The 25163-nt window shown below is 51.2% G+C and overlaps 10 protein-coding genes across 10 annotated transcripts; 4 read left to right on the forward strand and 6 right to left on the reverse strand.

Moving 5' to 3' along the window:
* Positions 1-218: 218 nt before the first annotated feature.
* Positions 219-1762, reverse strand: BO88DRAFT_409010 (DASH complex subunit ASK1). Its single transcript, XM_025707849.1, has 4 exons — positions 1590-1762; positions 1426-1532; positions 476-1364; positions 219-387 (listed from the first exon to the last, which is right to left on the reverse strand). Exons 1-4 carry the CDS (start codon positions 1678-1680, stop codon positions 251-253), a joined length of 1224 nt encoding a protein of 407 aa, XP_025557379.1. The 5' UTR covers positions 1681-1762; the 3' UTR covers positions 219-250.
* Positions 1763-1924: 162 nt separating this feature from the next.
* On the forward strand, positions 1925-3366 carry BO88DRAFT_409012 (uncharacterized protein). The gene is made up of 2 exons (XM_025707850.1): positions 1925-2018; positions 2259-3366. Exons 1-2 carry the CDS (start codon positions 1997-1999, stop codon positions 3203-3205), a joined length of 969 nt encoding a protein of 322 aa, XP_025557380.1. The 5' UTR covers positions 1925-1996; the 3' UTR covers positions 3206-3366.
* Positions 3367-3562: 196 nt separating this feature from the next.
* kat1 (putative 3-ketoacyl-CoA ketothiolase (Kat1)) lies at positions 3563-5327 on the forward strand. The gene is made up of 5 exons (XM_025707851.1): positions 3563-3624; positions 3772-3856; positions 3909-4089; positions 4151-4727; positions 4785-5327. The coding sequence occupies exons 2-5, from the start codon at positions 3786-3788 to the stop codon at positions 5210-5212; spliced, it is 1257 nt and encodes a 418-aa protein (XP_025557381.1). The 5' UTR covers positions 3563-3624; positions 3772-3785; the 3' UTR covers positions 5213-5327.
* BO88DRAFT_197384 (putative zinc metalloproteinase) lies at positions 5186-6478 on the reverse strand. Its single transcript, XM_025701844.1, has 2 exons — positions 5550-6478; positions 5186-5364 (listed from the first exon to the last, which is right to left on the reverse strand). The coding sequence occupies exons 1-2, from the start codon at positions 6386-6388 to the stop codon at positions 5301-5303; spliced, it is 903 nt and encodes a 300-aa protein (XP_025557382.1). The 5' UTR covers positions 6389-6478; the 3' UTR covers positions 5186-5300.
* A 486-nt stretch (positions 6479-6964) lies between these two features.
* On the reverse strand, positions 6965-7945 carry BO88DRAFT_458769 (putative mannosylphosphate transferase (Mnn4); the record flags this gene model as incomplete). Its single annotated transcript, XM_025711067.1, has 3 exons — positions 6965-7040; positions 7090-7517; positions 7580-7945. 3 exons carry the CDS (start codon positions 7943-7945, stop codon positions 6965-6967), a joined length of 870 nt encoding a protein of 289 aa, XP_025557383.1.
* Positions 7946-10450: 2505 nt separating this feature from the next.
* Positions 10451-14538, reverse strand: BO88DRAFT_447514 (ABC transporter ATP-binding protein; the record flags this gene model as incomplete). Its single annotated transcript, XM_025710380.1, has 6 exons — positions 10451-10703; positions 10759-10851; positions 10940-12797; positions 12825-12900; positions 12959-14154; positions 14220-14538. The coding sequence occupies 6 exons, from the start codon at positions 14536-14538 to the stop codon at positions 10451-10453; spliced, it is 3795 nt and encodes a 1264-aa protein (XP_025557384.1).
* A 207-nt stretch (positions 14539-14745) lies between these two features.
* On the reverse strand, positions 14746-19766 carry BO88DRAFT_447515 (squalene cyclase; the record flags this gene model as incomplete). Its single annotated transcript, XM_025710381.1, has 3 exons — positions 14746-16026; positions 16103-16321; positions 17883-19766. The coding sequence occupies 3 exons, from the start codon at positions 19764-19766 to the stop codon at positions 14746-14748; spliced, it is 3384 nt and encodes a 1127-aa protein (XP_025557385.1).
* A 436-nt stretch (positions 19767-20202) lies between these two features.
* BO88DRAFT_398708 (cytochrome P450) lies at positions 20203-21730 on the forward strand (the record flags this gene model as incomplete). Its single annotated transcript, XM_025705335.1, has 2 exons — positions 20203-21316; positions 21372-21730. The coding sequence occupies 2 exons, from the start codon at positions 20203-20205 to the stop codon at positions 21707-21709; spliced, it is 1452 nt and encodes a 483-aa protein (XP_025557386.1). The 3' UTR covers positions 21710-21730.
* Positions 21731-22011: 281 nt separating this feature from the next.
* BO88DRAFT_375829 (short-chain dehydrogenase/reductase) lies at positions 22012-23264 on the reverse strand. Its single transcript, XM_025704350.1, has 4 exons — positions 23248-23264; positions 22734-23188; positions 22320-22669; positions 22012-22249 (listed from the first exon to the last, which is right to left on the reverse strand). The coding sequence occupies exons 2-4, from the start codon at positions 23176-23178 to the stop codon at positions 22181-22183; spliced, it is 864 nt and encodes a 287-aa protein (XP_025557387.1). The 5' UTR covers positions 23179-23188; positions 23248-23264; the 3' UTR covers positions 22012-22180.
* Positions 23265-23678: 414 nt separating this feature from the next.
* Positions 23679-25152, forward strand: BO88DRAFT_352923 (uncharacterized protein; the record flags this gene model as incomplete). Its single annotated transcript, XM_025703614.1, has 3 exons — positions 23679-23889; positions 23950-24382; positions 24444-25152. The coding sequence occupies 3 exons, from the start codon at positions 23679-23681 to the stop codon at positions 25150-25152; spliced, it is 1353 nt and encodes a 450-aa protein (XP_025557388.1).
* Positions 25153-25163: the final 11 nt, after the last annotated feature.

Raw genomic sequence — 25163 nt, forward strand, 5'->3', positions numbered from 1 at the left:
TGTGTGTGTGTGTGTGATTAGTTAGCTGCTAGTTTATTGTTGCTTGATTGATAAATAGATCGAGTTATGGAGTTGTAGTAGTATTTGATTGATTGTGCTTTAGTTGCTTGTCTACTAGATGTATCTGAGTTGTTGTAGGAGTTGAAGTTTACCGTGTGTGTATTTTGTAGGACGTATTGTAATGTTACGGTGATTAGATACAACAGCTGAAAAAGGGAGGGATATTGTATTATATTTGAGTAGTGGCTATCTAGAATGTCTCATCTTCCAGTCGCTCCACTCGTTGGATGATACTGGGACTTTGTTCGATTGGCAGGTCGTCTGTTGTGTCATTGGCTCCGGCGGTGAAGAGGAGGTCTTCCACGATGCGTTTCGATGCTTCCTTGGCTTTATAACATACATCGATTAGCGTGTACTGCATGTATGAAAGGGCAAACCAAGCAAGATAGACAGGGCAAGGAACAAGTATACTAACCAGGCGTCTTCATCAACCGACTCTGCGGAATGTGAAACTGCATCGTCTTAGGCGGACTCGGGCCCAAGTCTTCATCCCCGTCATCAAAGTCATCATCACTGTCCCAAGCCGATCGTCTCGCACCACCACCGCCGCCGCGCGCAGGAGTCAGCACGCTTATTCCGGGCTTCGGGGTAATCCGCAGCCGGTTCGCACTAGGTCTCCTCTTGCGGCCCGTATTCGGCGTTTCCACGCCCTTCATAGGAGACGAGAAGATCTCCGCATGTAGTTTCGGGGCTTCCGGCTCCGGACTGGAAATAGGGGAGTCATCGTACGCGTACTTCTTGCTGTTGTTTGTTGTCTTTGGTGTAACGGTAAACTTGGACCGGGACTCGTATCCGTATCCCTTTCCGAGAGGGGTGGCTTGCACGCGGTATGTTTTGTCGGCCATCTGGTGCATGATTGGGTCTTCGGCGGGAGGGATGAATGGTGAGGAGGACATCGGGGTATGAGATTGGTTATGGGAGTAGTCGTCGGTGTAGTGATGGGTTCTGGAGGAGTATTTGGCTGGGGTGGTGGGAAGGTAGGGGTCGTTTTCGTCCTCATCATCGTCGCGGAAGCGGGTATCTGGGGTTGGGTGCGCGATGGACGAGGTGTCGTCGTCATGGGCAGCGTAGCGGTTGTCGTGGCCGGCGACACGAGGGGTGCTGTGGGAGGAGAGACTAAGAGAAGTGAGCTCGATGTCGTCGGCTCGGTGGAGTTGGCTGTCGTCTTCGCCGGCTGTTTCGGTAACGGTTTGGTCTTCTTCGGCCGTCAGGTTGGTCGGTTCTTGGACGGTTTCTCCTTCAGGTTTCTCCTCGTAACCCGAGAGGGAGACATTGGCGCTGGCTTCGAAGAATTGTTTCCAGAACTGGTGGGGAGTTAGAGTGCCTGCAGGGGTCGTTGCTGGGGAACATGGGTAGGTGATGTACCTTTGCGCCATCCCAGACGTCGCGGGAGCTTTCTGCATATTGCTCGACCAGGGGAAGAATGTTGGTTGTGACGATGCGGTGCGCTTGGCTAAAGTTGTGGTCGATCTCTGGTGAGGACTAAAGTCAGAGGTGTATACAGGAGCTATATAAAGTGATGTTGTTACCTTGGAGAGTCAGGGTGATGGACTGCTCGAGCTTCTCGAGCTCCTCTGTAAGCGTGAGGGGGCGCTGCGCCATGGAGGATGGGCGAGACATAATGGCTGTCTAGTGTGTAGCGAATTGAACGTCGTTCTTGACTGTACAGGCGCGCAAAGGCAATGCGAAAGTTGAAGGTGTTGATGTTGATGTTGATGTTTTGATCGGGCGGAGGGGAAACGCGGGATGCCGGATCGGGTTGCAAGGTAGGGCAGCCGGATAAGGGCTGAGGCGGGTCACATGGGGCGGGCGGCGGGGAAAATGAACCCGGGTATCCGCCTGATCAAGCTGGAGGTGACGCCGACACTCACCTTACTACCGCTGCCTGCTGCTGTTCACCCAGATCTGTTTCGGACGCGACTGAGGGTGTTTCGCCATGCCTACGCCGGTTGCCAAAGGTATGCTTGCTTTAAAGGGTCATTTCATTGTTTCCTTAATGCTTAAACAGCCCTGCTTCTGTTGTATTACCCGGGCGGTGTGCTTATCAGGAAAATGATCATGATCTATGAGCTGCTCGAGCCCGGCTCGATCCGCATCGTCTGTGCGATGATTTCATTGTAGTTTCTTTCTTTTCACATGTGAAAGGGCTATTCTACGCAAGTGCTTTCAGCTCGGAAGCGGTGGTACTGACCTTTCAGGCATTATAATCACCGTGTCGGCGCTTGTCGCTGCAGGTATCGCGGTTTACGAATCGCCCCAGTTCCGACAATGGGTCAATACCTCACGACGGAAGATCGCCCTTGCGCTCCACCATCTCGGCGATGAGATCCATCCACAAGACGCAGCCGCTCTTAGGCAGGATATCTCGATGACGGAAGAGGTGGGCGCTGCGGCTGAGGAGCGACGGCGGTTAGCTGTGGAAGAGCTTCAGCGGCGACGCAGCGTGCTCGAAGCCCGTCGCAAGACTAGAGACGGAGCCCCAGCAAGCAGCTTTGACGCTCTGGTGGATGATAGTGGCCGGCTTTTGGATAGTCCAGAGCCTCTGGTGAATGATTCAATGGCCAATTCGACGGCGGTGGAAGTAACGACGTCGCAGCCTGTCCAACGCGGCAAGCAGACTGGAACGTCCACTCCTATGGCTGAAATCGATGGCTCAAACAACATCGGGAGTCGCCTACAGATTGCAATTCCGCCCCCTGGCTCTCAAACCCCGTCGCTTGTTGAGTTCACACCTACGTCGGAAGCACCGGAAAGGCTTGCGACCTCGTTCCATTCCCAGTTTGGTGAGGGCGAACACTTTGTAGGATCGGATAGCTACCATCGTCCCGACACACCTGCATCTAGCCACACCGAAGATTATTCTCAGATTATCTATGCTCATCCGGAGGATCATGCTGTCAATGGCACCGGGCGGGACCTGAGATCTCCATTTTCAGACCTGTCCGACCTGCACTCCGAGGGTCATCACGTTGAGCGCCCATCTACACCGTCTACTGCCGGTAGCTTCAGCCAAATCTATGAGTCTGCGGTGGATGGGTCTGAAGGCACACTAAGCGACTTTGAGCGGTCCGGTGCAGCTACTCCAGCTAGCTGGTCCGAAATTGGCAGTGTTATCAGCAACGACGAGCAGCATCATCATTTGTAGGTATGGAATTGGTTGACTGATATTGAAGGAACGTATGGTCATGGACAGGCGATAGGGTGTTGAGTTTGCTTGGACTGGTTTTGCTTATTCGGGCGCAATGTGGCAATGGCCACCTGTACATATATTGCTTTTGTTAGAAACACGGTAGCTTTGAACCATTGGGATTAAGCTGTAACGGTGATCATCGTCGCCGAGGTTGGGGCACATCGGAGATACTTCCCACTCCTCATAAAATGGCCGAGAGGCAAAGTACTCTTGGTGCTGATCGGCCGTCCCAGAGGGGAAAGAACCTCGGCTGTTCGGCTGGATTGGAGAACCACCGCATTTGCTCCTTTCATTATATCATCCTCCTCTCCCCTCTTCTGCTCCGCTTTTTGCTTATCCTTCTTGATCTTTCAGCAATATCTCTCTTCTCACAGGTACGTATATACTCATCGACTCGTTGAACAGCTGCATCTTGCCTTGTAATACCAATTTGCGCCCGACAGACTCATCTCCGCTTTCATGCTATCAGCTCCCCTCAATCAATACACCTTCCAGAAGCTGACCCCTGAATCTTTCAACAGCTACACAGAACACCATGGCAGCAGATCGTCTAAACTCTATCCTCAGTCACCTGAAGCCATCGGGTAACAGCGGACTCGCCGCAATGTAAGCACCAGACCGTTTCCGGCAAACAAACACCACTAATCAGCACCTCCAGCACCCAAAAGAACCCAGACGATGTGGTCATCACTCTCGCGCTGCGCACGCCCCTCGCAAAGGCCGTCAAGGGTGGATTCAAGGACACAGAACTGGATTATATCCTCTATGCGCTGTTGAAGGAAGTGCTCTCTAAATCTAAGATTGACCCCGCTCTGGTTGAGGATGTGTGTCTGGGAAATGTGAGCGCCGACTTGTCCTCTAATGGAAACCGGATTGCTAACTCTCATACCATTTATCTAGGTCGGCGACGGCAAAGCAGCCTACCTCGTCCGCGCCGCCTCCCTCGCAGCCGGCATCCCTCACACGGCCGGCGGATCCTCCGTGAACCGCTTCTGCTCGTCTGGTCTGAAGGCCGTACAGGACATCGCGAACCAGATCCAGCTCGGTGCCATTGATGTTGGTATCGCTGTTGGCGCGGAGCTGATGTCCGCTGGTGGCGACCGGTTGCCACGCCCATTCAACGAGGAGGTCCTTCGCAACCAGGAAGCGGCGGATTGCATGCAGCCTATGGGACAGACTTCGGAGAATGTTGGTGCAGACTTCAACATCACGCGCGAGCAGCAGGACAAGTACGCTGCGGAATCGTTCCGTCGGGCGGAGGAAGCTCAGAAGGCGGGCTGGTTCGATGATGAGATCGTCCCCATTACTACAAAGGTCAAGGACCCGAAGACTGGGGAGGTGAAGCAGGTGACGTTGACCAAGGATGAGGGTATTCGCTATGGTACGACGCCAGAGTCTCTGGGCAAGATCCGTCCTGCTTTCCCGCAGTTCGGTAACCGGAGCACGGGAGGTAACTCGAGTCAAGTTACGGATGGTGGTAAGTAATTTTTGTGATGGAAGAGTTATGAGGGTTATACTGATGATGTGTGTGCAGCCGCCGCTGTTCTTCTCATGCGCCGCTCCAAGGCTATTGAGCTGAACCAGCCCATCCTGGCCAAGTTCTGCGGTGCCACCGTCGCGGGAGTGCCGCCCCGGATCATGGGTATTGGTCCCACCGCAGCTATCCCCAAGCTGCTGTCCCAGTTCAACTTGAACAAGGATGACATCGACATCTACGAGATCAATGAGGCTTTTGCTTCTATGGCTGTCTACTGTCTCAACAACCTGGGTCTGGAGCACGCCAAGGTGAACCCGCGCGGTGGTGCCATCGCCCTCGGCCATCCGCTCGGTGCAACGGGCGCACGCCAGATTTGCACCATCCTCAGTGAGGCGCGACGGACGAAGAAGAAGGTACTGGTGACAAGTATGTGCATTGGCACGGGCCAGGGTATGGCTGGTCTGTTCGTGAACGAGCAGCTGTAGATGTCCTCAGTATGGTATCATATCATGTCATTTCATGTCATAAAATGCTGGTGTCGGAAAGGAGTATATACCAAGATGCTACGCAAATTCAAAAACTATACAAGAACCACTTGAACCACCCATTAATCAAGACCTCCCCTCTCCTTCTCGCTCTCTCGCCCTCTTCATCCTCTCCTCCGCCGCCTTAGCCAAAACCTCCCTCCGACTTTCTCCCCTTCCACCACCACCCCCACCACCCCCACCAAGCACAAACTGCCCTCCAGTCCACCCCTTCTCATCAACCACCAACCCATGCTCCCTAACCCCCTCCCAATCCCCAGGATTATAAAAGTCCTGCTCTCCAACGGTCCTCCCACTCTTCGTCCAATCCCCCCTCTCAACCTCCTTCTCAATCTGGCTCGTCAAATCCCAAAAATCGCGATCATGCTCACTAAAAACACAATGCGCCAACTCATGACACAGCGTCTTCCGTATCGTGCGATAATCCCTATACCCATCATACGCATCCGTCCTCAACCTCAACTCAATAACCTCGCCCTTATTCCGATTCAACCCTAACGTCCTCGACTCACTCGTTGTATGCTCAGCCGGATCCATCTCCGTCAACAGCGGCACAGAGAACTTATGCTTCTGCATCGCGGACTTAATCCCGGGATCGTCGCGAAGGCGCTCAAGAAATGTCAATGATTTAGACGGGTTAGGCAGGTGCGGGAGCGGAACACATCGGTGGAAAGTGTAGGAGCCGCTGCCGTTGGCGCTGTTTGAGAGAGTGTGAATTTTGCTAACGTTGGAGGAGGTGCTGGAGGGAGTGGGTTTTGCGGCGTAGAGACGATGCGCGCGATCGCGGGCTTCAGCGCGGGCTTTGAGTTCGGTGCCGTGCGTGTTGAGCGATTCGATGTCTCGTGGGGGTGTGCCCAGCAGGGTGAGCTTGAATTTGGGGGAGGTGAGGGGGAGGAGGTCCTGGAGGGGGGTGGATGGGAATGGGTGTTTAAGCATTCCTGGGGAGGGGGAGATGAGGAGCTTTTGGTGGGTTGGAGGGATTTGCAATGTTGAGGAGATGAGCTCTGTTAGATCTGTGAGGGTGCTGGTTGTTGGGAGAGTGATGGGGTGGGAGGCGTTGCGGTGGTGGATTTGCAGGGTTAGGGTGTCCCCTGTTGGGGTTTCGGAGTCAGTCATGGTTGCTGGTGAATGTGTGAGGGTGGCGTGTGAAATGAGGGGGTGTTTGTGGGGGAGAAAGTTGAGTTATATACAGAGAAGAAGAAGTGGTGATGATCTTCGATGGAGTTCGATCTTGTTTTGTCAGCGATAAGGCGATAAGCGTGGTTTGTTGTATCACGTGGTGATAGGGCGATAAGGTCTAGTCGATTAAGGTTAGTATGGTTTCACTATTTTTTATTGGTATGTAATGGCAGGGCCCCTGGTACTGGTGCCTCAGGTAGCCAGCAGATCGTCGCTGCTTAATTTCGGCTGGTCCGCGTTTGTTTGGCGTTGAGAGATGCTGTTTGGGATTGATCACCCCGCGGGTCCTACTTTGTTACAAATGTACTACGCCTGATTTAGCTCATGCAGAATGTTGCAGAAAGATTGTATGACCACTAGATTGACTCTGCAGAACGCTGACTGTCCACAACGCCGCCTGTACCCTGAACTCCGATCCTTATATGATTATATACCAAGAATGACCATGACACCATCCGATGATGCACTTATGACAGTCGATAGAAAGAATACTACGCAGCCAGAATGGCTGGCTCACTCATACTGCCGGTCATCCATTGCGGCCGGCACGTCCAGCACCCACTCTTCGAGTTCCGGATCCCACGTATGACTATCACATGTCAGCAAGAGGCACCTCTCGGCTAAAGCGATTCACTCACTTGTGAAATTGCGTTTGAGTCAACGCCTTCTTTGTATACTCCTCTGTTAGCACCCCGTCGTACCTAAAGGGCACCTTGGCTGGCACGCCCTCAAACGTCGATCTCCGCAGTGGGTATATATCGTGTGTCTGATATTTGTGCCCATTCTTGCACTCCCATTCTGTGGGCTTCTCGGCCGTCAGTCGGCTCAGCCCTGTGATATCGATGTATAGTCCCGTGGTGATGTCGATCCAGCGCGCATCAATTATATTCAGTCCCATGCCACGATCACGTTGACGCGCCCACGGATTTATGTCCAGGAGGTAACGGCGCTCGACGTCAGGGTCGGAAGTGGTATACTGTACAACAGTCTGGTTGAAGTGGTCGGCGAGATGGAACAATGTGGTGTCCATTACTTGAGTGTCGATGTCCCAGTCCCAGGGCATGATCTAAAAAAAAAGGGTTAGACCGGCCAAAACTAACCATGTCTGGTGCATCAGGAATAGCCCACCTTGCCATTCCACCACCATCCCAGCAATGTTCCATGCGCAATCCATGTTTCCAGTCCATTATCCTCGAAGAAGTTCAGATATGCTCGGATCATATGTGTCAATGTGACAGATCGCTCCGCGTCCGGAACCGGCTCCCCCTGGAAAAACCGCGAATCATAGTGGCCCAGGGTATCGTCACGACCAGGCTCATGGAAATATTTGAACTCGTCTGACTTGTTCAGCCCGTACTTCTGCCACAGCGGGTCTGGGTCATTGCGGTGGACGAAACTGCCGTGATAGCTCTGCTCTGCGGGGCTGGGGCGTGCTGTGGCCACCGCTGACCAGATCGCGCAGGTGAGGACGGCCAGCAGGCCCCGAGGGTTCATGTCCGGCGGCAGATGTCAAGGTTGTATGTTTTGAAAAGGGTTGTTGAATAGTTTGGGAGGTCAATCACGCCCCTGCTTGCATTCTGGACCGGATAGGCGGTGGTTGGGTGAATATGAACAGTGATCCGGTCGATGCGGGGGATCAGAACAGGGCAGCCAAGTCGTTGCTCGAATGCGTTATAGCCGCATACGTCGAACCATTCAAATCGCGTGGTGCATCGGACGAGAGAAAAGAAAGGCCACCGGTGCTAACAATGAGAGCAGCCAAGTAAGTGCCAGCCCGACTCGACACGCCAATCAGGCATGGACAAGACAGGGGGGGAAGATAGACTGAGGGGGGAAGATACAAGGGAAAGGGAAAGGAAGATCAGGAGAGAAAAGCACGGGGAACGGTTCTTGATAGTCCGACTAGACAGGCTTCGAGAACCACACGAGCCCGCAAATCAAACCGGAAGATCCGACGAATCCGTTCAGTTCGACACGACGGGAAAAAGCTTTGCACCTCTGGGGGAGAGAGGGAAATTTGGTTAAGGCCGAGGAAGAATAGAATCAAATACGACTCCGTACTAACGGGGTGACTTCAACCAGCCAAGCGGGGCGACATTTGGGAGATCCACTGAGGACCCTCATTAGATAGATTATTACATTGGCGCGTTGGGAATAGGCCTTGGACCCTTTCCGTGGATGACGCTCTGCAGGTCCGGATCGGCAAGGATAACAGCCATGACGACAGGGAGCTGGTTGGCTGCTCTAAGAACGCCTGGCATGCCAATGCTCCATTCCCATGAGGACAAAGAGAGAGCTACTTGCGATATTTGGTAGGAAAAAGTGTCAGGATGGATGGTCTCCTCTCTTCGAAATCACGAGAGTATTAGTTCCTAGGCAACCATCAAAGAATCCACCGAAAGGAGACGGCGCTCCATAAGTGATTGATTGATTTTGGCCGAATTCAGGGCAGAAAGAGAAAAAAAGAGTCGGGTCTCGCGTGCCATCTTTCCCGACGTGTCTTTGGCTCTGTTTTTTTCCTCCCTCCCTCCCCACTTATCTTCTTCCCAGGGATGTTACGGCTTACATACGGGAACGCCTTCCGTACCACCCGCTTACCGTATCACCAACCAGCATCAGCAGAGCAGCCGACTGATTCATAGGGCTATACGCACCTCCCGGTCTCCCTGGTCGTAATGTCCATTGTGTCTAGTCAGCACAGCACAGATGCAGGATGGCTTTGGCTAATTATCCGTGCCACGGTGACAGCATCTTGAAAATCTCCCCATTGTGTTTTAGTGTCCGTGTCCCTATCTTTCCCTGCAAGCAGGGCAACTCGGAGGCCGGACGGCTGGTTCTCAGACGATGACCTGCAGTGTTGAAACCCCCCTAAAGCACAAGGGGGGCACTGTGTTGGCACGAATCATACATGGAATTCATGAGGCCAAGACAGAAGGATGCTGAGGCCAAGAGACATATTAATAATGTCCAGCGAGATCGATACATCATGCACCTCGTAGGGCAGACAAATGCCCTAGAAGTACGCCCTGCATTATCGACCAAACAACTACTGGACACAACCATCGAGGCTAACCATCCTTGCACTGACTCGAGTCAGGTCCTTCTATATACATGCTTACGAGCATACCTCCCTCCAACCTCTAACATCTATCCGCCCCCAGATTAAACTCATTATAAAAGGTGGAATGAGTACTAGACTCCGCTACCGGGTATATGTCAGAATCTTATCACGCACCTGAAACAGTCGGGTTGCTTCCAGAGAGTTAACAAAAGTTGATGGTCAGTGGTAAGTAGTACATACCACCATCGTACAGCATCCATACACCCACCCCTAACTCCCAATACCGTAACGAACTGCCCCTTATTCGGAAGAACCAAAGTTGCTTTCCACCATCAGGTTAGGTTAACCCCCTGGACTTTCTGACTAGTCGTCCCCACAGAAATGCTACTTTAGTCTTGATGGCCGAACCCAAGCACTACCAATTCGCTCATTCTCTCCGACGCATCTGAGCGGAAGGGAACAGGACCCTGCCAATCTCGGAGCTATCAATTTCCTCCGTGCAGGTATTGGTTGTTGCCTATCTACAAGGGGAGAAAGAGGAGCGGAGTGTTCACCACTTCTAATTTGACCGACCTATCAGGTAGTCAACTAATTTGGATGCTGAGACTTGTTCAAAAGAAATATGCCAAGGAGCATCGAATAGTTGGACAGGTCTGTCTGCCAAGGGGTGGGAGTAATTGGTGGCATCCGGTGATTCCGCTCGTACTCGTTTTGTCTGGATTGTTTTGGGGGGGGATCAGACCTTCATGCCGGTCACTTGACTAGTCTGTTTTCGGACCTGCCAAGCCTACTGTCGGGTCACATGATACTGCTCAGGGTCTTGGGTTTCTTGGTTCGGTAATTTCATAAAATGTCCCGCTTACCAATGACTTATGTTCATTCATTGCTGCATAGCCGAACTATATGCAAACCAGGCATATACAGTCACAACTTCCAGTTCATGCTTCCCTCATCAGCGACTGTAACCTGGCCATCTGCCAATATTCACCCTCGAGCTGCATCAACTTCTGGTGGCTACCTCTTTCTACAATCTGCCCCTGCTTGAATACTAGGATCTCATCAGCATCGACAATCGTCTTTAGTCGATGGGCAATAGCGATGACCGTTAGCCCTTTCATCACACGCTGAATTGTCCTCTGGACTAAATCCTCTGAGGCGGAGTCCAGGGCAGAGGTTGCCTCATCAAGTAGACTTAGAAGTGTCAAAATTCACTGATCAAGGGCTTTCTATAATAAGGGGCACTTACAGAATCTTTGGTCGACATAGAAGCGCCTTCGCGATGGCCATGCGCTGGCGCTGCCCCCCAGACAGGGTCGATCCGTTCGTCATGATGGGAGTACTTAGACCTTGAGGAAGTGACAACTGACACAAAAAGCAAATTAATCAGAATTTGTAACAAGGGGATAGGAAGAGTTGTAAGCGCCTACCACAAATCGGCTAACCCAACGTCCTTTAGAGCGGCCAAAATCTCGGCGTCTGATACAACCAGCTCACCACTCTGCAGGCAGTCGCGCAGGTCTTCACCAATAAGACAAGGGTTTTGGTCGACCAGCGCTAGATAACCTCGGTAACTGTCGAGGTCATATAGTTCAATTGACATATCATCTAGTGCTATTGCGCCAGATTCGCTGGTATAGAAGCGCTCCAGCAAATTTATCACTGAACTCTTACCACTGCCTGTAGCACCAACAAGAGCAATGAAGGCACCTGCTGGCACGTCGAGACTGACATCGTTCAAGGCTAGTCGAGATTGATGGCTTGGATATTTGAAGTTGATGCGTCGCAGCGAAACGTTTGCGGTGATACTTGGCACGTCAGCGTTGCCATTATTCAATTTTCTGTAGGCGGCTGACGACATCCCGGCTTGCATCAGCTTCTCCAGTCGAGCAGCAGCAGCTTCAGAGCCTACAATGTCAGGAGCATGTGCGAAAAGCACGGACGCAGACTGCGATCCCCACATTGTGGCTGCAAAGCAGATGAAGAATTGCTGGACATTGTATTCGCCAGTCGCGATTAGGTGTGTGCCGCCGTACCAGAAAACGAAAGCGATGCTCATCACGCGGAGGGAAGTGGTGCACGCATATGTCGCGGCATACATAAACCAGTATTTGCCTTGGCTGTCTCGATGGCTTTCACTTTCGAACGATGCGCTGATGGTCCTTTGCAGTCCAAGGACTGCTACAGTCTTGATGGCAGAAAGAGCTTCATGTGCAATGGCCACAGCACCAGTATCGCGCGTGATGTGTTTTTGTACCTGCGCCACTGCATGGTATTGCATGAAGCTGGAAAAAACTACTAAGGGGACCGTTGCTGTCGCAGCAAGACCAAGCTTCCACCCAAAGCTACATCCGATGGTAATTCCTGTTGCGAGCATGACAATGCTTTCAGCCACAAGCCCCAGTGATGTTCCCGAAATGCCAGTGATCTGCCGAGGTCCAGATGCAAGGAAGCCGACCAGTGCACCAATTGAATTGTCTTTGTCCTGGAAGAAGGGGAGATCGTTCACAATCAAATGCTTAAACAACTGCGAGCGGGCTCGGAGAACCAACTGTGATGCGGACACGGCAAAGCAATATCCCCGTACAGAATAAAGCACAAATGCGATAATACCGAGGGTAAGATACATAGAGGCCCAAAATTGAACATTATGTCCACCGGTACTGAGGTTAGGACTAATCATTGACATGATCCCATTACCGAAGAAGATTGCTTGAACCGGAAATGTTATTCCAGCCAAAACGCTGAAGCTCACACCAGCGACTGTAAATGGCAACTCTGGTCTATTGAGGCTCCAAATTCGCCTGAAACTGCTACTGGACGACCGTACTGCCAATGGGCTGTCCTCTAGCATACCTACCGTATCAAAATTGACCAATGTATCTTTGGAATATTCTTCATGAGCGCCCAACAAGTGAGGCCTTTGGTTGATAAGCCTGTCGTCCTCTGATCGGTGGGGTATTTCAAGTGCCTGATATCTCACTAATTCTCGGTACATCGCAGATGTACTCAACAACTCTGAATGGGAGCCCTGACCTAGGATTTGACCGTCCTTCATGACGATGATTTTGTCGGCATTCTGGACTGTCGACAGCCGATGGGCTATTATCAGGGTAGTTCGTCCTGAGGCGGCGTTGTCCAGCGCCTCCTGCACTGCTCTCTCACACCTGCTGTCAAGTGCAGCCGTGGCCTCATCTAGCAGTAATATTGCTGGTTGAGAGATGATTGCGCGGGCAATAGCAAGACGCTGCTTCTGGCCTCCTGAGAGATTTGATCCATGTGCCCCAACTATGGTGTTGTATTCCTCAGGCAGACTCGCAACAAAATCGTGTATCTGGGCAACTTTGGCAGCCTCTATCACAAGCTTTCGTAGCGCATATGCGTCCAAATCCTGCATCACAAAATCAGTATAAAAGACTGAGAGGCAAAACATAATAGCCGTGAAGCACCTCAACTGCAGCTTTGGGAAGCCCATATGCGATGTTGTCGTGTATTGATGCACGGAACAAAGTGACGTCTTGACCGACATACCCAATCTGCGATCTTAGCCACGAGACATTCATGACATCAATTGGCTCGCCGTCCAGCATGATCCGACCGCTATGAGGATGGTACAGTCGTTCCAGAAGGGCAAACACGGTTGATTTCCCAGACCCGGATGGTCCCACAAACGCTACGGTATGCCCGGCAGGCACAACGAAATTGACATCTTTTAGAACCTTCCCCTCAGGCCGCGAAGGATACGTAATGTGTACACCTTTGAAGCTAATCTCCCCTCTGACCCGACTGTGCATCACCCCGGTACTTGCAGAAGGATCTATGGGTGACCTCCGCTCAATGACAGAAAAGACACGGCTGGCGGCCGCGTTGGCCTGGGTGATATTGACAATGGCTGGCAATGCTTGGCTGAGCATTCCACCCGCCACGGCCATTGCATACATAATGGTCAGAACTTCCGAGATAGTGCAACGCTTTTGGCGGAGGAGACGATCAGCCTGCCAGAACTTGGCAATCGTCAGCAGAAACTCATCTGGCTGTCGCAAGAAACCGTAAGGAGACGATATACATACACCCAACCCATTCGCCCAGTGCATAACCATGAAAGATCCTGCAACCAGCATTCCAAAAATGAAGCGCTCCCGAAAGTCCAATTGCGCTGGACGTCGCAACGCCTCGGAATACCTTTTGCCATACCTTTCCTGGCTCCGATAAGCAATGACACTCCTCATCGCGCTGAGCACTTCCTGGGCCAGATTATCTGCTCTGACATACTGAGCCAGGCCCATTCGCTGTGTTACACTCAGAAACCCCCCCATCACCCCAATAAGCGTAAGCAAGGCAATCGGCTGAGATAACATAATGCCCGCGAAGCGCGCATTCTGAATAAACGCACAAATAATAGCCACCACAAAGCCCGACAATCCAGAAAGAAGCTCACCAATCTTCTGCGAGATACCTGCCTGAATCAACTTCATATCCTGATCCATATGAGACGTCAGCTCGCCCACCCCGACTACATCGAAATAAGCCATGTTCTGCCGCAAAGCCGAAGCGAGGTATTTCTGCTGAAGCTGGCGCGAGATTTTCTCTCCAACGATGTTGAAGCCAAACGTGCTGATGGCAGTAGTGACTAGAGACCCGATTGCTGCGTTGCTGCGTCAGATCGTACTCACAGGATAACTAAACTGATTCAATCGGCATTAACCCTACCAATATATACCAAGTAAAGCGCGAGACGCTGAACCCGATCTCGGATTTCATCCGGCGCATTGTTGTCTCCGGTGATGAACTCGCGTGCAAAATTCCCGTATACGACGGTTACTAGAGGCATTGCTGCGCCTGCGGCTATGGCGCAGCATGCCGATAGGAATAGCAGACATAGCTGCGATGCGTTGGCGCTTCGGTAAAGGGTGAAGATGTTGGCGGTGCTCCGCTCTATATGGATTTGAGACTGGATAATTTCTGCCGCTTGTATTGTGTCAGCAGTGGGCTGGATATTAACCTTGAGTGGGACCCCCTGGCTGGACATGCTTATGCGTAGCTCTGTCCCAAGGCGCTGAATCAAGGGCGAATGTTCCGGGCGACCGGTCCATTTATAGGGACTGGAATGCGATCGACTAATATGGATTGGATTAACATGCGATTGCTATGTGGGTCATGGCATTCACATAGTTCTTTCCATATCCAGACCCACTGGTCTCAAGCTTCTCGTACTAACTAATTTGCTTGACATACATCATTCTTTCTCATCCAGCTTCAGCAACGCTACCAACTGTCTATGAATAATTGCCCACGCGCCCGGTCGAGTCTTGAACAAAAGCCAATAATCCCCCGCAGCATCCTTCCCAATTATCCTGACTACGTTCCGGGTCGGGTACCCCTGACAAGTCTCAATGTCGTTGATATACGACGGTCTACCTAGAGCATGTGGCCGTTCGCTCAGAGGCACTCCCGGGGCCACCACGGCAGCCGAAAAGTCCAGCTCGAAATACCTGGCCTTGTGCTGATTGGTGCATGCCATGAATAGCAAATTGGCATCTCCGACAACTGGTGGTGTCCGGGTGAACGATGCCCTCTGCATGGATGTCATGGCTTGAACCTGTTCCTTTGTTCGGTGCTCCATGAGGGCTTTACGGTTTTTGGACGCCACATATGCGAGGCTAGCATCCTGAATAACCTGGCCTGCAACTAGCAGCGTGTAGGAATAGAAAAATGCGTTACCAATGAACCCCGCGCCGCCAGTTGGGAACCACTCCTCAAAAAGCGCCCATACGTTGAAGACGTTCATGACCATGATGGTTCGATCTGGCGCCGGGTTCAGAGCTGTGACAATAGTCCTCACCCACCACGCCATTACGACATCACCTTCACTCAGAAAGGGCGCCTTGTCCTCATTATCGGGGCTCATCGCAGCAAGCTCCTTCCGAGCGGATTCCTTCAGCCGGTCCACGCATCGCCTTGGTAGGCGAATGGGATGTTCCTCCTCTTGCTGATACCAGAACAGCTCCCATAGATACCGCAGCCCAAAGATCACAAGGCTAAGTCCGCTAAGAGCGCGGTCCAAATTACTATAGGGCTTCACCGGGGCTTCTGTACCCAGTGTGCGCAGAGGATCATGTTCGAAAGGGATGAAAGGCGGTACTTCGTCTTCTCGACCCCGTAGAACAGCTATCCACGCGTTGAAGAATGTTGACCTCGCAATAGCATCAAACAGAGTATGAACATAGCTAACCGTCACCAGAGTCGCGTCCTGAAAGACAGAAACATGGATATGAAGTTGTGGCCGGTCGGTGTATATCCAGTCAGCCAGCTTACGAGGACTATCCGCATGGCGGACAATAGGAGCGAAGACAGCGGGCGAAGGCGAAAGAACAGATTGATCTTGGCCTGATTTTGGTAGCTGTTTACCCAGTTCGTGCTCAGAGATGCGCAACCCATACTCGATGATGGTGAAGTTGTATGCCGGCCGCGCTTTGGTATACTCAGCGGGAATGTGGTATTCAAGGCGGTTTTGATCCTGAGTTGGCGAGAGTTAGCCTCACTGATCCTGGCAGAAACTGGTTTGATGGATGGAGGGATCTTCATAACCATACATTCAGGCGCAGACGAGCTCCCAACTGGCTCCAGTCTCCAATCTCTGTCAAACGAGCCAAAGCAGCATCGAGCTTGGAGGCGTCCAGTACGTCGTCAAAACGAAAGGTGAAATCATGGCAGAGACGACGGAGATAGTCCAGGTCATCCCAATACCGTAGAGGGACAACCTTGTCAGTGGGCACAGTTGCTGGCCGGGCCCGGCTGAAGTTTGAAAAAAACTCCATCATGATGTTGGGATATTGTGCAAGGCGAGAGCCAAAGAAGGAAGGGGGAGGGGGATGCAGAGAAAGAGAGGCATGTCAAGGACCCCCTGGTCTCTCTACTTTTCTGCACGACCTGTCATCTTCATCTTCATCTCCATTACGGCAGTCACGAATGCTAACCGGGAACGGGAGAGGAGGGCAGGAGCAATGCTCGGAGTTCCACAGGAGGGGAAGCAAACCTACTAACACATGCGCCCCGTCCCGTTCTCAATTGTCCAATTGATCTGAACTTGATCCACTTGAAGGAAGGGAGAATGTGACGAAAAGATAACTTCATCCAGCACTATTATGCACCTCAGCCGCACGCCCCACTCGCCCCCCGCAGAGCAGTATCCTCCTCGAGAGTCGAGATACTACTTGCACGCCCGCTGAAGAGCCCATATCGATCTACAATGTCTCACAGCATACCTACAAATCAATCAATGTTTGTCCAAAAAAGTGCCTCACGATTCTTTTCGGACCATCCTTCGCAGTCCCACCACTACCTAACCGTATGGAGAAGGGAAGACTTTTCCAGCCCTTCAGCCCTGGCCTATACTACGAAGCACCCACCAAATCTACCCGACTGGTCAGACCCCCATTGTGATCCCGACCAAGGAAGCGGAGTAAATACTTAGTAGTCTGCGGACGCTATCCACATCCACTAAATCGACTTCCAAGTTTTAGTCTGCTCAATCAAATCCCGGGCCACCCAACAGACGAAAAATCCAGTATGCGTGCTACGTGTCTCATGCGGAATGTCTCGAGGTTCGTTCCTTGTTGTCATCGACTCATGTGCTACAAAATATCCCGGGACTAGTATCCGTTCGCTTGAGCAAGGGGCAATTAGCGAGTATATACCAGTACTAATATCTAGCTGCATTATGCCGAATCAACTCGGCTAACTAAACAAAATCAACCTGGTGGCAACTATGGCTGGGCCTTTGTCTCGCTTTTCCAAGTATGTCTCATTCATTAATTCATGTATGGTATGATAGGATCCGTCACAATCTGTGAGTATTATCTCTTTCCGATGTTCAATATCTTGGCTGTGCTGCAGCGTTTCTGCATGTACGTTGGATAAGACTATTCTTGAAGAATGGTTACGGTCATGAAAGTTTATCTTAGGTTTAAAGACATGTCAGCAGTGCTGGATAAAAAAGAGAAACTTCCTACAGTTAGCTACTTGCTTTTAAGGTTGCGCTGCTACCACGCTGCAAGGGCGTACCGGTAAATGGTCGAAGTTTAACCGTACTACAGGTGTAAATACTCTAGAAGATAGCGCTGCTAAACAATAAACATGAATTCATATTAAATTCATCACCACAAAACCTTTGTTTACATGGTTTCTATAGTATCATTCAAAAACACAGACGCAAGTGATCGATCGGGTGGCTGCGATCACCTCCTTGCAGCATCTTTAGGCGTGGGCCCGACTCGCCTGCAAATAGCGCCCAAGGGCCATCATGGGAAAATAATGCCGATAGTAGTCGTAGCCCAGATAGAAATGATTAGGAAATCCTGTTCCCGTGTAGACCGCTTCGGGCCAGGAAGCTCCAATGCCCTTTTCTGGCTGTTGTGAACGTACCAGCCACCGGATCCCACCCTCGATAGCAGGGTCAGTGAGGGGAAGGTGGGCCAATAGCCCCATTAGCGCCCATGCAGTCTGTGATGGAGTTGATTGCTGCTGCAGCTGAGTGCCTGTTGTTTGGTAGGATAGTAGCGGTTCGCCCCAACCGCCGTCGTCATTTTGTTTGGATTTTAGCCATTGTAGCGCCGGCGCCACTAGCCCACTGACTCGCTTGTCATCTTCCATGTAGTAAGCCAATCCGCACAGTGCATGAGACGTCCCATAGATGTAATTACACCCCCATCGTCCGAACCAGGCTCCATTGGCCTCTTGTGTGGATGCAAGGTATGTGATCCCCCGAGTGCATGCATGCCGTAACATTGGAGAAAGGACGGGCATTTTCGATTCACGTCTCATCATCAATCCGAAGGCTTCCAGAATCCGCCCAGTAATGTCGGCACAGGAGGTGTCACACAAGCTGTCCATATCACTGAAGGGAATTTTGTTGAGGAACAGCTTATCATTCTCCACGTCAAAAGCGGCCCAGCCGCCATCAGGGTTCTGCATGCCTAGGATCCATGTTGCAGCTGCAATCACAGAGTCCGAAGCGACGGATTGAGGATCCTGCTTCAGCTGAGCCAGAATGATGGCCGCGGTGTCGTCCACATCGGGATAGTGGCTATTCTCGTACTCGAAGCTAAACCCCCCGGGGGCTAGCTTAGGACGGTAGATCCGCCAGTCCCCGCAGGGCTTCAGCAATTGGCGATTCCGGATCCAAGTGATGGCCTGCTGGAGGACGTGCTTATCGGGCGACATGGCATCGCAGAGCCCGATCGACATCAATGCTGTGTCCCACACGGGAGAAACACATGCTTGGATCCGTTTGCCCTGTTCGTCTTCCCAAGCAAAGTTTTCCAATGCTTGGATTCCAAGACGGACTGGAGGGTCATCCAGCTCGTAGCCCTCTAACACGAACGCATAAATACTGGCATGCATCGGAGGAAAGATCCCAGCCCAGTCACCAGTGGGCTCCTGGCACTCAAGGATCCACTGTAGACATTTTCGTCGGGCGTATGATCGGAGCAAAGGGACGGAACGGAGACCGTTCAGGTAGTAAAGCAAGTTATCCACGACACTAAATGCAAGTCCAGTAATGTCTCCCTGGCACAGCAGATCCCGGAGTGATGAGCCATACGGCACATTTTTGTTAGTCGGATTGAGCCATAGCTCATCTAAGTAGTCCGCCGGTAGCGCGTACACGGGCCGATGGTGGCAGATAATCAGCAGCGGGGCAATGGTCCCTCGGGCCCAGGACGCTAAAGTGTACATGTTGATTGGACAACTGGAAGGCAGAAGAATTAGCTCCACGGGCAGCTGGGGCACTGCATCCCATGGAAACAATCCGAAAGTTGCCAGGAAGATGCGAGTGAAAACGCGAACTTTTTCAGCGCCGCCCGCTTTGAGAACAAATGCGCGGGCTTGTTGCATGACCGACATGTCCGGACTCGCCCCCAGCAACTTGAGTGCCAAGTAGGCTTCAGTCGTGGTCGATACGTCACCTGGATATTCAGGTGCTAGGCCCCATGAGCCATCGCAGTTCTGCTGTGATAGTATATGGCGGCAGTAAGCCGCATTATCGGCTCTCAAGTCTAGACCCAAAGCGTGTCGAAGGAAGATGTATTCGGCCGTGATAGTGACATTGGACCTCAACTCCCCGCACCAATGCCCATCGGAGCGTATCGAACTAAGAGCATAATCGTTGGCAAGCTTCAGAGTATGCTCTACATCGGAAGTAAGTTGCTCTTTCCCAGATGTTACCCATTCTGCGTGGCCTTCTTCTCTCGAAGTCATCATCACAAAGTCGTGGTTCGTTTCAAGGGTGAAAGAAGGGATTAAGTAGTTGCTGTACTCGTAGTCGTAGTAGCAGATGAAAGCCTGTGAGACAGCATGAAGAAATGATCTATATCGAATTTTTAGGCCTGCGGTAAGGAGACAATATGCAAATTTATAGGAGTCGAGCATGTTTAGCGCATCCTAGTAGCATGGAAATTGGTGGGTCGCATATTAGGGCGCGGCTTCCCTTTTTCGCTCTCCTTGTTCCCCCTGTTGACTACCGTTAAGGAACCCAGGCCTGCTCACATGCAATACTCAGTCCCTTGATAAGCTAGCCATATGGGCATCACTTACTAAGTAGTATTACCCAGGGTAACTGCCGTCTGTCAGCATATGGGCCCTGCTTTGTCCTTGCTTTGTCACCATGCATGATGCCCAAAGGACCGTTTCAAACATGACAGCACTCCTGCTACCCAGACTCACCTACCTAGATAGGCTTCACCTGGCTTTGGCTGTGGTTGCTCTTGGTGTCACGATTGCCCTCTTGGTAAATATATGCTACCGGAGCCGAAGATTGCGACAATTTGAGCAACTTCATGGCTGCCAGAAGCCGCCCAACGAAAGCGACCGCTTCCGGTATGACATCTTCGGAATCGCCAAGTCAATCGAGTTGGCATACCATTTTCGCCGCCGAACATCTCTCTCGTACACCAATGCACTCTTCGAGAGATATGGGGAGACTTATGTCTCCAATGTCTTAGGATTTCGGCTGCTATTTACCTGCAACGCGGTCAATATCAAGCATCTGCTTTCCACGGCATTTGTCGACTTCGATAGTTCTCCGTTACGAAGGCCTTTGTTTGAGCCAATCACACCACATGGAATATTCACCCTTGACGGTGCGGGCTGGAAGACAAGCCGGGAACAGTTGCGTAGTCGGCTCTCCAACCTTCGTAAGGCCATCGATCTTAGCCTGTGTGAGCAGAACTTCCAAGCTTTTCTTCGGCACGTCCCTCCGGATGGACAATCCTTCGATATTCAATCCTGCGCATTTGGTCTGTCTCTAGACATGCAGACCTTGTTCTCATTAGGAGAGTCTGTTGATGCTCTCAGCCCCACCCAGTCTCAAGAGAAGAAACAATTCTTCGAGGACCTTCTTCTTGTTAAGAACAGAATCGTGCAAGATGGCTTCCGTGGCCCGCTTCGACATTTAGTGCCCAAGCGAAGCTTTCTGAAGGCTTGCAAGAACGCACGAGGATATGTGATGAACTGCGTTATCAGAGGATTGGAAAGACAAGGCAGAGTGGACAAGGAGGCAGAACAGTGGCCTACGCTCAAACCACAAATGGATATAGGTGAAGCACCACAGCTTACTGATCAAGCTTTGAGTATCCTACTCGCAAATGATAGCATGAGCACTACACTCTCGGGCCTGTTCTACTGTCTTGCCCAGAACGAGCGTGTTGTGCACAAGCTGCGAGCAAGCATCATTGACGCCATTGGATTGACACCTCCAACGTGGGGACAACTCGGCATGCTGCAATATGTCCGCTGGGTCCTTCAAGAAGGTTCGACCCTTCTCTTGGCCATCTGAGTTAATTATGCACTAACATGATATTCCAGCGATGAGACTGTTTCCCCCAGTTGTTCTGAACGCGAGAGTGGCAAACAAGAACTCAACATTGCCAACTGGAGGTGGAGCTCATGGTGACGCGCCGATTCTTGTCATGAAAGGAGACATTGTGGTGTTTTCCACTTGGGCTAGGCATCGCTTAGGGCAGAATTTTGGTGACGATCCTGGGGACTTTCGTCCAGAACGATGGGAACAACTAAGTGGAGATATGGCTGGCTATATTCCGTTCAACAAGGGTCCGAGAATCTGCCCTGGCCGTAAGTCCCCTTCAGTTATGGTGGTTCTCAGGATGCACTCGCTAACACAAGAGCAGAGCATTATGCTATGATTGTTCTCACGTACATTGTGGCCCGCATATTCCAAACCTTCTCGACTGTGTCAAATTATAATACTAAGCCGTGGACGGAACGGATTAGCATGACTTTTGAGAACGAAAATGGGGTGCTAGTTGGGCTTAGCTAAGATTCCTCATGCATGTGTAGTCTTTCTTGAACAATGGCCTTTGGCTGGTGAGAAAAAGAGATAGTGAACGAGAACTGTTGTATATAATGAACTTTGCTCAGAGACAGCAAGGCTGGTCAGAAGCGATGGATTACTGGATGCAAATAAGGATGACCTCAAAATCTCGCCAGGTGACTTCGTGATTGAACAGGCTAAAGTAAAGACAACTATATAAATGGCACCAAAATGCTGAAATAGAAATGTTGAAAAAGGGCACAAACATTAGTCTGAAATAGTAATACGGCCGATTTGCAACCCCTGCTGCGCAGTCATAATCACCGCGCAGCCGTTTACGACTCTAAGCGTCTTTCTTCAGTCCACCTTCGATTGTTCCAAACACAGGAAACATTTTCCTCATCATCAAATCCTATCAAAGCAATTAGCACATTATCGATGCTGAGTAGATACCCTGCAGCAAGCAAGAAAAGGATACTTACCACACCCCACTGCGGCAATAGCCACAATGCCCATTTCGCAGGGACAGCGCCTCCACCAACCCACAGCTTTCCTGACTCCTTCCTCTCCACTGCTTGAACCACCTTAGATGCATATGCGTACCGATCAACGCCGCTATCTTGCAAGCTTCCATCACCCAATTTCTGTATAGCATCCTTTGCTCCGATGTAATATGAGGTCTCTGGGACTTGGCGTTGAACGTAATTGTCGAAGAACTTAGTCTTCACACCACCAGTCATGAGAGTGATGGTGCGAACACCCAGCGGAGCCAGCTCCATACGCCAAGTCTCGCTGGCGCTCATAAAGGCCGCTTTCGAGGAATTGTACATGCCTTGAGTGGGGTACATTAGTCAGGGGATGCCAGGTCTGTGACTGAAGAGGAGGATTGGACTTACTCATGAAGACAAATGGAAGAGCTCCATTCACTGATGTGTTGTTCACAACACACCCTTTGGACCTGATCAGTAGAGGAGCAAAGGCCTGCGTCACGGCGAAAGGCGCCCAAAAGTTCAAGTCGAATAGCTTTTTGCCCTCCTCGATTGAGGTATCCATGGCAGGGAGGATAATGCTGCCTCCACTATTGTTTACCAGAACGTCAAGCTTGCCGCCAGTGGCTTTGGTCACCTTCTCCACTGCATTGGTGATGGAATTCGAATCCAGCACATCCAGGGTGAGAATGGTAGCGTTGGGAGAGTTGGTGAGTGTCTTGGGGGCCTTTGATGGGGTGCGCACAGTGGCAAAGACATGGTAACGGTGATCGTGGAAGGTCTCAGCCAGTGCAGCGCCGATGCCTCCATTGGAGCAGCCTGTGATGAGGACGGTCTTTCGGTCTGTGGACATGGTGCGGATTCTGAAGGAGTAAGAATGAGTCAGGCTTGTCTGGTAGTTGTAGAAAGAAGAGAAACTCACCATGAGAGACATCATGAGGGGGGTATTTATCTTATTTCCAACTTCCCAAGAAGGATAATAGTATAGTAGAGATGGTGTCACCGAGTGAATCCAGCGGGAAGTATACCAAGGCCGTGACTATACCGGAATCGGCAAATGATATTAGAAGCAGCGACACGCCATCGGTTCCTGTCAGCATCACCAGCTGACAAACCAACCATAAAAGCCCCCCTTCACCCTCTTCAAGTTCCTGTTCGGGTAAATGATATTGAGAATACTTTAATATCGTGATTTCTAACCATCGCCCAGCATCTCGACCGAGCTCCCTGTTCCACATCCTACTGAATCGCGCATACAACCTAAGCAATCTCAAGCCAATCATGCACTTTATCATATCAACGGATAACAAAAAGCCCGACAGAAGCACTCGTCGACTCATCCGAAGCCATGTAATGCAAGGCATAAACAAAGGGCGGCCTCGATACGACCGACGGAAAAAGCCCAACCCCATACAACAGGATCAGATTCCATCGCCACAATCAGCAGAAGTATATCAGGACCCCAACACAATCCCATCGACTAAAGTAGTAGTGGGGCCTGATCCATCATTTGCTCAATTCGCCGTCCAAGTGGATTCCCGTACCTTTGCTGATATACTACAATGTAGGTCTTCCCTACCCTAACCCCTCCCTCAATCGCGTAGCTAACGCTAACACCATGTAGTCGCCAAACTATCAATGCAAATGTTCTTCCCATTAGGATTCCTGATTGAATTCGACTACAGGGATAAATCCTGGTTCCATGACTCCATCCGCTCCGATCCCGCATATCTGCATCTCACCGTATCCGCATCAGAGGTCTTCATGGGCTCAGTCCATGGTCGACAACATGCCGACGAACTACTTTCTAATCGCAGGACCATGCTCCATTTTACAAAGGGTGTGCAGATCCTCCGCGAGAGACTAACGGGTGTCGATCTCCAGACAAAAATCTCCGACTTCACCGTACGCACTGTGCTGATGCTGGCCATGACAGCGCATCTGATGGGCGAATCCGAGGTCGCACAGAAACATATGGAGGGAATTCGAACGATCATGGATCTTCGGGGTGGTCTGCGCCTATTTGAGAGCCAGAAAATCCTCATCGAGCTGTTCAGGTAAGTAAGCGACCTACCTCCCTATAACATCCAACCTATTACATTGATTGACAATCACCAGATGGGACCTAGGCCTCGCCCTCCAAAACAACACCACGCCCATATTCTTCAGAGACACCTTCCTCGAACCACTAACCCCATTCCCTACCATCTTCAACCCAATCCCTTCCCAAATCAACAACCCCCAACTCCACCTAGACCCAACCCTAAAGACAACCTTCCACGTCCTCCAAAACTTCTGCACTCTAATCAACACAAGCATCACCGAGACCCCCCAGCGCCGCCTTACCCCAGATATCATCCCTTCCACTCTATCCTCCGTAATGTACCGTCTTCTCCAAATGCCCTTCCCCCCAAACAGCAACAACGAAACCTTCCGTCTAGGTCTCCTCACCTTCTGCCATCATACCTTCCTCCAGTGGCAAGACAAGACACTGCCTTTTGTATTCTTCCCTGCTTCGTATCAACCTCATCTCTTGTCGTTCATGGAACAATGCCAGCACCATCTTGACGATGCCGAGGAGGAGAAGGGGGAGGGTTCCCCGGAGCTCATTCTCTGGCTATTGATGGTCGGGATCCTTGCGTTGCCGCCGGTGCCAGCCTTTCGGGGGATGGATCTCTGGTTGAGAGGGTGTTTGCGGGAATGGTTGGAGAGAGTGGGGATCAGGACGTGGGGAGAGTTGCGAGAGATCATGAAAAGGTTTTTGTGGGTGGATTTGATGCATGATCTTGCTGGGGAGGGGGTGTTTGGTGATGTGCTTCAGGTATAAGTAGTGCTGAT

This window comes from Aspergillus vadensis (assembly GCF_003184925.1).
Source record: "Aspergillus vadensis CBS 113365 unplaced genomic scaffold BO88scaffold_38, whole genome shotgun sequence".
NCBI classification, from domain to species: Eukaryota; Fungi; Ascomycota; class Eurotiomycetes; order Eurotiales; family Aspergillaceae; genus Aspergillus; species Aspergillus vadensis.

What these genes read in the sequence shown, in the direction of transcription:
- BO88DRAFT_375829 (XM_025704350.1), bottom strand. Translation starts at nt 23,178, where the DNA reads ATGTCCACAGACCGAAAGACCGTCCTCATCACAGGCTGCTCCAATGGA. An exon ending in TCTTCCATTTGTCTTCATGA is followed by an intron (nt 22,670 to 22,733) that starts GTAAGTCCAATC and finishes ACCCCACTCAAG; the next exon opens with GCATGTACAATTCCTCGAAA. An exon ending in TATTGCCGCAGTGGGGTGTG is followed by an intron (nt 22,250 to 22,319) that starts GTAAGTATCCTT and finishes TTGCTTTGATAG; the next exon opens with GATTTGATGATGAGGAAAAT.
- BO88DRAFT_409010 (XM_025707849.1), bottom strand. Translation starts at nt 1,680, where the DNA reads ATGTCTCGCCCATCCTCCATGGCGCAGCGCCCCCTCACGCTTACAGAG. An exon ending in ACGTCTGGGATGGCGCAAAG is followed by an intron (nt 1,365 to 1,425) that starts GTACATCACCTA and finishes ACTCCCCACCAG; the next exon opens with TTCTGGAAACAATTCTTCGA. An exon ending in TCGGTTGATGAAGACGCCTG is followed by an intron (nt 388 to 475) that starts GTTAGTATACTT and finishes TATGTTATAAAG; the next exon opens with CCAAGGAAGCATCGAAACGC.
- BO88DRAFT_409012 (XM_025707850.1), top strand. Translation starts at nt 1,997, where the DNA reads ATGCCTACGCCGGTTGCCAAAG. An exon ending in GCCTACGCCGGTTGCCAAAG is followed by an intron (nt 2,019 to 2,258) that starts GTATGCTTGCTT and finishes CTGACCTTTCAG; the next exon opens with GCATTATAATCACCGTGTCG.
- kat1 (XM_025707851.1), top strand. Translation starts at nt 3,786, where the DNA reads ATGGCAGCAGATCGTCTAAACTCTATCCTCAGTCACCTGAAGCCATCG. An exon ending in AGGATGTGTGTCTGGGAAAT is followed by an intron (nt 4,090 to 4,150) that starts GTGAGCGCCGAC and finishes CCATTTATCTAG; the next exon opens with GTCGGCGACGGCAAAGCAGC. An exon ending in GAGTCAAGTTACGGATGGTG is followed by an intron (nt 4,728 to 4,784) that starts GTAAGTAATTTT and finishes ATGTGTGTGCAG; the next exon opens with CCGCCGCTGTTCTTCTCATG.
- BO88DRAFT_197384 (XM_025701844.1), bottom strand. Translation starts at nt 6,388, where the DNA reads ATGACTGACTCCGAAACCCCAACAGGGGACACCCTAACCCTGCAAATC. An exon ending in AGTGGGAGGACCGTTGGAGA is followed by an intron (nt 5,365 to 5,549) that starts GCAGGACTTTTA and finishes AGAGGGCGAGAG; the next exon opens with AGCGAGAAGGAGAGGGGAGG.